This window comes from Phodopus roborovskii, unplaced genomic scaffold (assembly GCF_943737965.1).
Source record: "Phodopus roborovskii unplaced genomic scaffold, PHOROB, whole genome shotgun sequence".
NCBI lineage: Eukaryota > Metazoa > Chordata > Mammalia > Rodentia > Cricetidae > Phodopus > Phodopus roborovskii.
Genome location: NW_026126469.1, coordinates 7,904,087 through 7,917,486, shown reverse-complemented (window position 1 = coordinate 7,917,486; position 13,400 = coordinate 7,904,087). Strand labels below are relative to the sequence as shown.

Here is a 13,400-nt window from a genome sequence, read left to right as displayed (position 1 = left end):
ATAAAGTGTAAACAAAGGAGGGTCAAACAGAAGACCGGCTCTACATCCCCTCCTGCTTTTCATTTTTGGCTGATGCAGTCAGTGATCCCTGGCCAGGGGCACCGTTTCCATTGGGGTTGGAATGTCTTAATACCTTAACATCCTTATAGCATGGTATGTCAGAATCCAACCAGTGTGGACTAAGCAGAAGCCCTGCATTGGACATAGGGATCAGGTCAACATGTGTGTATATTAATTCTAGATAAGATATCTTTAAGCCAGCCATGCTGGTGCCCACCTGTAATCTAGCCCCCTACCTGCTTCAAGCCAACACTCTACAACGTACCTGGGGGTTTTCATAGCCCAGGACTCTAGACACAGGAAGAATCATGTGCTTTTGAGATACTAAAGTAACCCTAATTCCTGCTTAGCATCAGCTGTTCTACAAATTTCCTAACCCAACTAAACAAAACTGCAGTGATTCAGAATAATAATAATAATAATAATAAAAACCTGCATTTTGCAAACAGCATTTAACAAAATGTGGTAAGACGGGTCACCTTTCTGCAAGCTGCTTCCTTTTATGCTACAGTGACAGACAGCCACCAAAGCTTCCACACTAGAAAAAGATCACTAGCAAAAACGAAGATGGTTTGGGACTGGACCTGGGCACACATGCTAGCTGCCTTCTGTGTGTGAATCAATATGGTTCCAGTAGACGGATAGCCTGGGTCCAGGGTGGGGTTGCACCATCTTGCTTATATAGCTGAACAGCCATCCCGAAAAGGAAGTTTCACAGGCCTGTTTTCCTAATGTCATAGATGCTTTTTTACCCTACCCCTTTATCCCACTCAACACCCCTTCCCCTTTCTGGAAGAAGTGGCCAGCAAGTGGACAGAAAGAACGCTACTCGAGAGAAATGGCCCACAAGTCTGAAAGGTGACACTGGTCAAGGTTGTGACAGTGACAGTATCTGAAAGAAAAGCATTTGCTAAGGGCAAGACTTGATGATTGAGACTATAACCATATATTTTTGGTTGTGAGCCTAAGCCTTCAAAGCTGAGCTATCCCTCCAGCCCAGTGATACTGTAACCTTTACTGCTTAGTGTTTGAGGAGTAAGTAACTTCCAGATATACAGTTACAGTTGTTTGCTTTTTCCTCTTAGAGGAAGCACATGCCCTCTGAGGCTTTGGTGCTATCAGATCATTTCTGTCCCTCACATGGACAAGCAGTTGAACTTAATGTGCTGCTTTTCCTTTGGCTTGTGTTTTAAATGCTCAATATGTCTCATTATAACTCTTTAAGTGTGGATGAAAGACCTGGTCCTGTATTCAAGCAACAGTGACACCTCCTAAGCCCAAATTCTAAAAGCTGCTTCTAAAGACTCTCTTTCCTTCCCCACCCTTTGTTTTTTGTTTTTTTTTGTAAAGAAATTATTGTGTCTGTGTATCATATATAGTTCACTCTTTACAATATAAAGTGTTAAAATGTCCAACAAAAATAAATATCAGTGTTACAGTAGCTGGAGGATCCGGTACAGTAGATCCCTGCCATCCCTGATTGAATGCTCAGTGAGATGTAGTATCATTTGGGTATTTCCCCAGAGATTTAACCAGTCTCGTGTTCCTATCAGTGTGGCTTGTTTCTGGGACTGGGCCACTCCTCCCAGACAAATGCAGGTGGGAGGAGTCTAGAGCTGGAGAGGATTCGAGATGCCAGTGTCTCGAGATCTTCTGATGGAGAGTGCTTGTCACCAAGTGGCAGAGCTGAAGTTCTTGCTGGTCCTAACAGTGGCGTCAGAACATTCACCCTCTGAAGAGTCACAGTCCGAGTCTCCAAACTGCACAGCATTCTGCAAAGTTCAGACAAGAGGTCTTAATTTTATTCTACAATCCTCAGTGAGGGCATGTTCAATGTGTCCCATGTGACAGCCCTTAACTCCCTTACACAGCCCTCACTGAAGGTGAGCCGAATACTTCATGTTATAGGAGCTGATAAAGACAAATGAGACTGGGCCCTGTTCTTGGGGCTTATGGAGAAAAGAGCTATAGACAGCGTGTAATGCTGGAGGTGGCTGTGGCAACTGTACCAGTTCCTACATTCAGTTTTCACAGCATTCCAGTGTCCGGGGTTCCACTTACTGTAAGTCCTTTACATATGTTAGTTCAGTCTACTCACGACAATCTACTTACCTACTGAAATAGATCAATTCTCATAGATATAGGTATCACACACATTTCATATGGAAGGAAACTGACCTTTGGTGAGGTTAAGCAACTTGCCCAAGGTCACACGGTAGGTAGGGTCTGCATCTAGGCAGTCTGAGTCCAGGGTTTACACCTATAAGCACCATACTCTCCTGGCTCTCCCAAGGCCATACTGTTCTATATAAGAAGCACAGAATCTTCTTTGCTGTGGCAATGTCTATCTGAACATTTCGTGTCTCTGCCTCATTTGTGAGACACTGTCTTACTGACAGAACCACACAGCTACATCTCTGTGTTTATGTTGTGGAGGTAGTGTATATGTTATCTACTGATAGAAAATTATAAAGACCCACAGTTTGAACATACTTGTGCTGGTCAGCTTTTTTTTTTTTTTTTTTTTTTTTGTCAACCTGACACAAGCTAGAGTCATTTGAGAAGAGTTACCCTCAATTGAGACAATGCTTTTATTAGACTGGCCTGAAGGCTGCTCTGGGTAAAGTTTTCAAATTGGTGTGGGAGGACCCAGCTCACTGGGTGGCACCACTCTCTAGGCTTGGGTTGTACAAAAGAAAAAAAAAAAAAGAAAGAAAAAATGCAAGTGGAGCTAGCCATGGGAGCAGCCAGTAGGCAGCCATCTTCCTGTTTCCAGGGTCCTGTTCTGTTTTAGTTCTTGCCTTGGCTTTTCTCAATGATGGACTGTGAGCTAGAAGCCAAAATAAACCCTTTCTTCCCCAGGTAGCTTCTCGTCACAGTGTTTATCACAGCAATAGAAGGCAGACTAGGAAAGAACCAGGAAGGGCATAGTGGAGTGAGGAGGAGGGAGAGATGCCCACCTCGTAGCCACGCTCCTCTGCACACAGCTTGCCCAGGGACATCTGTGTCTTCACACGCCGGACAGCACATTCCTTGTCAGACAGCCCGTCTGAGTGGGAGGAGATCTCGATGGGGGCCTCGGGTGTCTGGGACAGTAGGTCATCTAGTTTCTCTGCCAGGCGGTCTTCCCGTCTATCAGCTGACTCATCGGGACTGTTCGAGTGGTCACTAGTGTTTCCTTCCTCTCCATCAGACACGGAGAAGTTCTCAGAGCTAAAGGTTGAGTATGACTGGCAGCTGCTAATACAACGGTGGGGCCTGGAAACAGGGAAAACACAGTGGCTGAGAGCCTGTTACCTCCTGCCCCAGAGAAAGACTAAAAGTCAATATTTACAGATGTAGAGAGGAGCATCAACTGAATTGTGCCCTCCCCAAATTCTCTATTATTTACCCATCTCTCACATATGAGGACACAGGAAGAAGGCGTCTACCTGCAAGCTAAGAACAAAGCTGTGATAAGGAACAGAATCACTGTCACCGCCATCTTGGACTGCCCAGCTTCTACAACTGGGAGAAGTATGTGTTGTCCCATAAACTCCCTAGTCTGTGGTATTTGATACAGCAGCATGATCACACTAACATAAGATGGCCAACTAGAAACTATCAGCCACCACAAACACCCCTCCCAGACCGGACACTGTATGCTGGGGTGTGACGGGGGTCTATATTCACGTTCCTCGTGAAATTCTCTGGAATGAATCTGATGACCTGTGACCTGCTGTGCACAGCAACCATCAGACATGGCGAGGGAAGACATCGGTGTTGAGTTCTATTTCCCTGTAAAGTGGCTGCAGATGGGCTCATGGCTGAGCCCGGTGCAGCACACTCGGGGCTGCCCATGACACTGAACAAAGTTGGGTTTGTGCGGGCTTTACCTCTGTCTGCGAGGAAACTCCACTTCACTGTCTACTTCCCCTTCTTCTTCTGAGGAGTCCTCTCCGCTCTGAGGAGGGAAGGAGAAAAGACCCTTATTGGCTTAAGAATCTTCCCTCTTCCCCATCTCTCATCACCTCAGATTTAATTTTTATCTCAAGGGGTTTAGTGATAGCCTGCTGATGGCATCTTCAAACATGTCCACCCACATCCCAGTAGGGTAGCACACAACTGGAATCCTGTCACTCTAGAGGCGGAGGCAGGTGGATCGAGGGCAGCCCAGTCACATAGTGAATTTCATCCAGGCCATCCTGACTCAAAACCAACCAACCAAATGAAACACACAACTCCCCAATACCAAAGCAAAGCAGCCCAAACCAAGGCATCCATTCAGCAGCAGTATGCCCTGTTTCCATGACAACAGGCCCTTTGCCAGGTGCTAGAAGACACATGACTTTCCCTTTGTCTGCAGGAGGTGAGGCCCCATGCAAGTGTCCAAAGGATTGACCTAGAGGAAGCTACTGAGGTCTTGGATTTGGGACACTATTGGTAACTGTGTGTGGTTCTATGGCTTCAACATTCCAGTAGAGTACTTTCCTCTTCCTTCATCAATCACTTTGCCACTAATGTACAGCCATGTGAAGACATAGGGCGTTTAAATCCAGTGCTAAATGCGAAAACAACCTGCTCATACTCAACTCCAGAACAGCCCACCACTGAAGGTGTAATTACATAAGTACACACAAAACATCACTTTTCAATGTAAAAAGAGGCTCTTTATGCATTTTCACTGAGTGCACAGGGGGCTCTGGCTGAGACCATGGAGACGGTGGTGGCTGTGGCTGATGTGAGAGGCTGTATATGTGAATGGCTGACAGCTAATCTTCCCCATAGGGAAGAGAGTCTGGCACTAAGGGCAGAAAATAAGTCACTGGTAAGATCAACTGTCCTTCCCCCAGCACCACAGTCCCTTGGTTAGTCTCCTGAGAGCTTAGATGGACCCACTGAGTGGTGGGAAGAATCCAAAGGTTGATGGTAAGTTACATTTTCAAAAGCCAGTTCTAAAATATAGTAGCAATCTATATTCTTTTCATTTTTTTTTTCCCGTAGTTTCCAGGGAGACAGGGCTGAAGTTAGTAATCCTGATTGCCAAGATGAGTAGTAACATTAGGAATCTCCCTTCCCCCATGCAGAAATGCATCTTGGGAAAGAGACTTTGAGCTGCTACAGGGTGTGCAGTTCCAATGACACTGAATGTGCTATGTGTTCTAGGGCCTGCAGTGCCATAGATGACATCAAAATGGCAGTAGGGTGGTTCAAAGGTACATGTGACATGGAGTGACCAAGAAAAGGTGTGGGTTAGTCACAGAGGTGGCTACAGAACCCTGTGGGTGAAAGGCAGTGAGCCAGGCTGGCAAGATGGCTGGGGGCAAAGGCATCTGCTACCCAACAAACCCAGTTGGCTATGGTGGTGTATATCTATAATTCTAGCATGCAGGAGCTGAGACAGGAAAATTCTGAGTTTGAGACAAGCCTGAGTTACACAGCAAGAATCTGTCCCCACAAACCAACCAAACCAGACCAAATCAACCAACTGGCCCACCAGCCATCCTGTCTATTTTAGATGGATGGACGCTATGTTACTGACTACAGGGGAGGCTGCAGAACGGATTAGCTCACATCGAGTGTCCACCTGAAAGCACACATGAGCCTCTGCCCAGCCAGCAGCAGTGGCACCCATGAAGGAAGGGACACAGCTGTAAGGCAGTGCACAGTCCCCAGCCTTAGCGCCTTTCCCATGAAGTGGCTAGTTGACCGCAGAAACTAAACAGAGATGAGGAGCTGGAGCAACATTTAGGATTAAAGGTTTACCACGTTCCAAATGCTTCTCACGATAACCTCGGCTAGAGTCCTTAATGATAAAGAGCTATCATTAAGCAGTCTATATTCCAGATGCCATTCTAGAGCTCTCTACTTACTAATTCCTGTAGTCTTCAAGTCAACCAGCATGGCAGGGTCCACTATTGGGCCCTTTGCACAGGCAGTGGTAGATTCACAGAGGTGCTAAGTGGACAACCCTGGCTTTGAACTGCTGACGCCCAAGCTTACATCTCCAACACCACAGAGGATTGCAAGGCAGCCAGTGGAGAAGCCAAACAGGTTTCATGGTTCATAACTAGCTGGGTCTAGATGGATGTTAATGCTATATTGTAGAGCATGGATACTGAGGGTTAAGAAGCACAGGTTTTAAGCAGCTATGTAGTCGAGCAGATGCAGGGATGCTGGGATGTCAGTTTACTGCATGACTTCTCCAAGAACATGTTTGCCAGGAATCTCCACTTCCTAAACTTCCGGGACACCCCTCAAGACTAGGCTTCTAGGACAATAGTTTATAAACATTTTGAATATGTCTTTCCTTTATGGTTTCCCAGTCTCCCAGCTAACAAATTCCCCAAATATACTCCCTGGCTAGCCACTGTGGAGGGAGAAGTCATTAAAGCAAAAGAAACATCTGATTTTGGTGGCTCAATCTTTTCCCAAAGGTTTACCAAATTTTTAAATAATGTTTTTGTTTTGTTTTTCAAGACAAGGTTTCTCTGTAGCTTTGAAGCCTGTCCTGGAACTCATTCTGTAGACCAGACTGGCCTCACAGAGATCTGATTGCCTCTGCTTCCCAAGTGCTGGGATTAAAGGTATGTGTCATCACCGCCTGGCTGGCATATCAGTTTTATAATGTGTGCCACATGATTGACTCTGATGTCATGTGAAGGCAGTGACACAGTCTACTGGTCATACCTTACCTTCTGCAGGGGTCGTGTCTTTTGAGGTAGCATTGGGGGTGTGAATTGATGAGAAATACCAGATTGACTGCCATTGAATCCATTTGCCTCCATTCTCTCAGAGCCTTGGGCATTTCCTGAAAGAGGATTGTGTGCTGGTGAACTGGAACAGTCTAGGTTGCTTCCCATTGGCTCAGTGGTAGGAACATCTAAAGATCCAGAATGCTCTGGCCTGCACTGGAGACAGGGATCATAGGCTTCTGTCTGACAGCAGCCCCAGGGTCCGGCTTGCTCAAGATCAGAACCCCTCCAGCAATCTGCTGCCACGGCTGTGGAGATGAGGTCCGGGCTGGAGCCAGGCATCTGTCTTTGAGCATGGTTGCTGAGTGGACTCCGCAGGGCTGCTGCTGGGCCAAAATACCTCAGGTTATTGGCACAGATTGCAATGTCCTGCCCGTGCATATTGAGTCTGGGATGGCGGCTCTGAGGCAGTGCGGAAGGGGGTTGCTGGTATTGCTGCTGAAGGGGATTATGCTGATGGAGAGAAGGGCATGGAGCCTGAGTGTGGTGCAGATAAACAGGGTAGGGTGAATTTTCCTGGGTTGGCTGGCTTTTCAAGATTGCTGCAAAGTCACTATGGCTGCCTCTGCTATTCCCTCGGCGGTGACGTGGTTTGCTTCGATATCGGCTCTTGCTGCTTGACGTGGACATTTTGGGACTTCCAGACAGAGGAGACGCAGTGGGAACTACTTCTGTACTGGGGATACCTTCAGATCGTAACAGGTCTGGCCTGGGAAGAAGAATAGATTTGTTTCAAACACATCAAAACATGTTTAGCATTCATATTCATTTAGTGGCCCTTATGTTATTTTCAGGTGATAACAAATGCTGTGAGGTTACTTTTATTACAAAACAAAATTAACAAACAAACTGTAGGCAGAGACAAGCCTGCAGGTGGACTCTGTCCCTAATTAGTACAACAAAAGAATATAAAGTACTGTACCAGCTGCCACAGCGAACAGTTGCTCAGCTCTCAGCTTGTGCAGTACGTACGTATACGTAAGTAGAGACCGGGAACTAGCTCATGAAGTGGTCGCTAGTAGTTAGGATTGCAGTAGTTGCGCTATGTTAAAATGCTTACTATTCACACACATTCTAAAGCATTCTTGGCACTCAAGAAATAAGAAAACAACTGAGAAGTAAGACCTCATGAAATTAAAAACCATCTCTGAGACAAAGGAAACAAGTTAACCCAATGAAGGGACAACCTTCAGAACAGGATTAAAATCTTTGCCAGCAAGACATCTGACAGAGGATCAATATGAAGAATATACAAAGAGCCCCCAAAACAAACAAGAAAATAAGTGGCCAAATTAAAACAAAACAAAACAATAACAACAAAAGGCTATGGGACTGAACGGAGCATCTTCCAAAGAAGAAATACAAATGGCAATAAAGACTGGAAACAAATGTTGACAGGGCTAGAGAGACTGCTCAGTCAGCAATGCACTCAAAACGGGAGGAAATGAGTTTGATCCCTAGCACCCATGTTTAAAAAAAAGAAGCCAGGTGTAGTAGCATGGTGTCATATAACCCCAGCTTAGGGGTGAAGCTGGGTGGAAGCAAGGGAAAGGGGGAGACAGAGATAGGTAGATTCCTGGGACCCATGGCCAGCCAGCCTAGGCTACTTAATGAACTCCAGGTCAGTGTGAGACTCTGTCTCAAAAGAATAATGTGGACATCATCTACGGAGCAGCAGTCAAAAATGACCACTCCACTCCAAATGTACATACATACACGTGCACCTGTACATATGTGCACACCCATGTACACACACACACACACACAGAGGAGAGAGAGAGAGAGAGAAGGAGAGAGAGAGAGAGAGAGAGAGAGAGAGAAGAAACTTTGGTTCACACTTTCAGCCACCAGGGAAATTCCTCCTTACCTCAGTTAGTGACTATCATCAAGTAAACAAATGCTGGCAAGGATGTGGAGAAAGGAACTTATTCACACTTGCTGGGAGTGCAGCCTCTGTGGAGGCTCCTCCAAAAGCTAAAAGTAGAATTACCATACGACCTAGCTTTACTGGCCCTGTAAGTATACCTGATGCCCTACTAGAGATACATGCACACAATTTCCCAAAGCTCTACTCAATAGACAGGAAATGAAAGCTGCCTACATAGACATCAACAAAAGAGTAGATAATGGAAATGAGGTACATATGAACAATGGGATTTTATTCAGCTGCAAAGAAAAATGAAATTATGAAAAGTTCAGGGAAATGGGGATGCATCTGAAAAGTATTATATTAAATGAGGTAGCCCAGGCTCAGGAAGATAATCTCCCCATGTTCTCTGCCATTTGTGGGTCCCAGCAGTACGTGAGCATGTGTGGAGGTTCCCCCGAGAGTCAGGGGGAGGCTTTGGGGGAGAAGAGTGGGAGGATACAGAATACAGCTAACACCAGTGTGGAGGGGAGAGCATTAGGAGTAGCAGAGTATAAGCAGGGATGGGGAGCACGGAGAAGTGTAGTGACACATTATTTATGATTTATTAAAGCTTGACTGAGGATTCAGAAAGCAAAGCCAGCTACAAGCCTTAGAGGGTAGGTACACACCTTTAATGGAAGCAGCCAGAAGCTAGGAGGTGGTAGTACACACCTTTAATCCTTGGACTCAGAATTAAGAGGTAAATGGATCTCTGCGAGTCTAAAAGAGAATTATAGCTCACACCTTTAATCCCAGCATTAGGGAAGTATATAAGACAAAAGCAAGGTCTCAGAGAGGCATTCATTATCCAGCCACATCCTCAGCTGCACTGAGGAGAGGTTACATTCTGAGACTTGGTAAGGGCTCATGGAGATAGGATCAGCCCATTCAGCCTGAGGTAGAGGTAGGAAGCTAGTGGCCAGTTTGAAGCCTGAACCCCAGTATCAGTCTCTGGGTCATTTTCTTAATTTGTGTTACAGAGATGGTGGGTAGGGAAGAAGAGAGAGGACAGTTGTAGGGAGGGTCAACCAGATCTAAACATGTATGAAAATGCCATAAAAAACCTGCTTTCTAAGTTAATACAAATTTAAAAGATAAAAATACATTTTAGGTTAGCTGGGTGGTGGTGGTGCACCCCTTTGATCCCAGCCCTTGGGAGGCAGAGGCAGGTGGATCTCTGTGAGTTCCTGGACATCCTGGTCTACAGAATGAGTTCCAGGACAACCAAGGCTACCCACAGAAACCCTGTCTCCATGTCTCCAAAAACCAAAAAGAAAAAAAAATCTTGGCTTGTGTTTCTCCTTCCTATTTTCTCCCATCCAAGTACTAATCAGGCCTGACCCTGCTTAACTTCTGAGATCAGATGACATCAGGTGCGTTCGGGTGGTACGGCACGGCAGTAGACTCTCCTTTTTTTTTTTTTTTTTTTTTTTTTTTGTTTTAATTGCATTTGATTCAAATTTTACAAGCAGAGGCTTAGGACACTGTCTCCTTATAGTAACCTGTCTGGAATGGAGCCAGTTCTCTAGCACAAGAGAATTATAAGAATCCACAGCAATTGGTAATTATAAAAGGAGTGAAAAAATACACTAAGATGTTTTTGAAGGTGCTGGGCATTGAACTTGGGGGCCCATACAACTAAACATATATTCTACACAGAGATGTAGCTCCACTTTCTAACACTGAGATTAAACCAATATAAACCAAGTGTTAGAAAAGGGTAAAGAAGCCAGGCACAGTGGCACACACCTTTAATTCCAGCACTTGGGAGGCAGAGGCAGGTGGATCTGTGAGTTTGAGATCAGCCTGGTCTACAGAGGGAGGTCCAGGACAAGCCAGGGCTACACAGAGGAACCCTGTCTGGAAAACATAAAAATCAATAAACTAATAAATAGGGAAAGAATATCTCTTAAAAATTGAACATCAATGCTCTAAATGTGATTTCACACTATTTTAACTTCACAGTAAGGGTGTGATAGCACATGATTGCTAGTTACCCTAGGTACTTAAAATAGGGAGGCAGGAAGACATTGAGTGCCTAACAAACAAACCAACTAAACAAAACAAGTCACAAAAATTCCATGTAGAAGTAGAGTGGGCAGGGGCTGGGGGACAGTGGTAAAATCATTTGACTAGGTACACAAAATTATCAGTGCCCTGTTTTTATTTTTCCTGGTAAGTTATATGTTATTAAGAAGAACCAAGTAAACATGTTGATAAAATATGCACAGACCACTGTGTCAAAAATCAAGAATTGTGATGAACTCAGTTTTGTTTCTAAGGTTTATAAGAATAAAAAGAACCCCATGTGCCACAACGATACCATTTACCCATGAGGACACTGGAGTTGAGAGAGACCATGTGACATGATTCAAGTCACACACTTACAAAACAGGGCTGGAGTTTCCACCCAATCTGACTGTACCTGGTGCATACTACCTGTCCTGCATTTGGTGCTAAAATAGAGCACCTCAGGTCATAATAATGAGACTCGGTCTGTGCCATGCTCTCTTTCATCTTCCTACTTGGTTTTATGTACATCCTATGTGCTGCTGGCCAGCTACGGAAAGGCCATGCCCACCACATCTGAGACTGCCCCTGTACAGGTGTCTCCATTTATCTGGGTGCCAGACGGATGGATACAGTTGTCTCACCGCTTGGTCTGCACTCCAGCCTTGTGAGGCACACTCTTCCTTTTCATGAGCTTCTCCATGGCATTTGGGTGGATTATTGGACGGACGGGGTGTCGTTTGTAGGTCCCAGGGTACTTCTTTTCCACTGCTTGCTCTCGCCTGTGGGACAAAGGACAAAAAACCACTCCTAATGACTTGCCTTATACCTGTAGATTTATGCACTTCTCTGAGAAGCTTCTAGTTGAAATAGCTGTGATTAACACAGTCCTGCAGCTGGTTGTTTTGGAACGTTCAGCCCTAATGGGACATAAATACCGAACCCTCTCTCAAGGCTCAGAGGTCCGGGTGGAAGAAGGGGCAGGAGGACTGTAGGAGCCAGAGGAGGTGAACAGATACAAGGAAAGGGTGTTCACTGGAGATAAGCAGACAGTTGCACCTATGGATTATGGTGGTTGTGACAACATGCACAAGCCCTGTGCACGCTCAAGCCAGACTAAGTCCTAGCAAGAAGATAGGAGTTTGACATGAAGTCCAAGGAGCTGCTGACAAATGATAGCTGCTTGGGGGTGGGGGGAAGCTGGTTTTCTTTAAGAGTGGCCATAGGGGACATAAAGTTGGTTGGGTAGGGAAGTGGGGGCTGGATCTGGAAGCAGATGGGCGAGGGCAGAATATGGTTAAAGTCAGCTCATTTTACCAAATTCTCAAATAACTGATTTGAAAATACTTAAAGTGCCATTCATATTAACACAGTGTGTGAAACTGTAAATAAAATGTGTACAGTGAGTTATCTTTTTGAAAGATAGATAGATAGATAGAAATGATAAAAGTCAGTGAAGAACTTTTTCATTTGCCTACAAGTTCTACCACACTTTGTATAACAAGGCGCTATCAAGTTTAAGCAAACAACCTGCAGGTACTGAATTTAAATGAACTCAACCTTATTCTTTTCTCAGCTCAAACTCATGGATTATCTTTCTCTTCCCCAACACTAAAGGACAGAAGCTTTGCTTATTTGGGATCCAGACCTCATGGTCATTTCAGTACCATCAGGGATCCCTGGCACAGTTTTCAGTAGTACTGTATTTCCCATAGGTCAATGAGCCTCTGCTTATCCACACAAAGTTCTTCTGGAAATGAAGCCCCTGTCTGAAGTGTGCATTCAGCAGAGTGAGGGACATTTGTGGAACCGTGCATTCAGGCAGAGTGAGGGACACCTTCTGAACCTTGCAGCAGTGATGTACACATGCTAGTTCAGTAAGTAGTCCCATAACAGCCCTGCAGCAACTCTGCTAACTTGTGTGCCTCACCCTGGCAGGGATCTGTGGACAGCAAGTCCTTAAGGAATGTTGACCGAATAACTAAAATATCTGCACCTTCACTGTAGCTGCACCATGACAAGGGCAATGTGTCCCGCTGACTGACAGACTCGAGGCATTGAGGGCTGTCACTGGCAGAATACATACTTTAGGAGCTCCTTCTCCCGCATTTCCAACTGCAGCATGATGGCACTCAGTTCCATGTACAGATTGTTAGCTCGTTCAAGCTTTCGCTCATAGTGCTCTCGAATGTCCAGAGCATGTCTGTCAATGAAAACACAGGCTGAGCAAGCTGAGGAGAATGAGGGTCAGCTCTAATAAAGCATGCACAGTGCCTTACTTCAAGGAACCAGCCTTTCGGAGGGGGGGTCTATTTTTAAAATTTTCTTAACACAGTGATTCAGACAAGGAGTGGGGATGGGAAATCTGAGCTGCATGTTTTATCCCAAGGGCTGGCTCCTCCAGCCACACAGAAAGCCAGGCGGGCCACTGGCAAAGTAATAATATGGCCTGTGTGTACTTCATAGTCTTCATTTGTGTATGTGGGCACAATCTTAATACAATACAGTATATTCACATATTAATGGACATAGTTTAAAGCTAACACCATGATCATATACTTATCCATGGCACATATCTTATCTGGGCTGGTGTGGTCCCAGGATTTCACCTCACATTCAAATGTAACCCTTCACCCATAAGGTGACTGTATGGGAGGTGGCAGCAGGGAGGTATTAGAGGGAGCCTT

At 45.3% G+C, this 13,400-nt stretch overlaps 1 protein-coding gene across 3 annotated transcripts in view; it reads right to left on the bottom strand.

Annotated features, from left to right (window-relative positions):
• Positions 1 to 1,383: 1,383 nt before the first annotated feature.
• Map3k13 (mitogen-activated protein kinase kinase kinase 13) overlaps positions 1,384 to 13,400 on the bottom strand; it is a 135,048-nt gene continuing 123,031 nt past the window's right edge. For all 3 annotated transcript variants that reach the window (XM_051191192.1, XM_051191193.1, XM_051191191.1), the window contains 6 exons: positions 12,800 to 12,916; positions 11,358 to 11,495; positions 6,735 to 7,503; positions 3,936 to 4,003; positions 3,021 to 3,318; positions 1,384 to 1,832 (listed from right to left, as the gene is read on the bottom strand). In XM_051191192.1, coding sequence (XP_051047149.1) covers positions 1,731 to 1,832; positions 3,021 to 3,318; positions 3,936 to 4,003; positions 6,735 to 7,503; positions 11,358 to 11,495; positions 12,800 to 12,916 — 1,492 coding nt within the window. In that variant the 3' untranslated portion in view covers positions 1,384 to 1,730. The remainder of the gene's footprint in view (positions 1,833 to 3,020; positions 3,319 to 3,935; positions 4,004 to 6,734; positions 7,504 to 11,357; positions 11,496 to 12,799; positions 12,917 to 13,400) is intronic.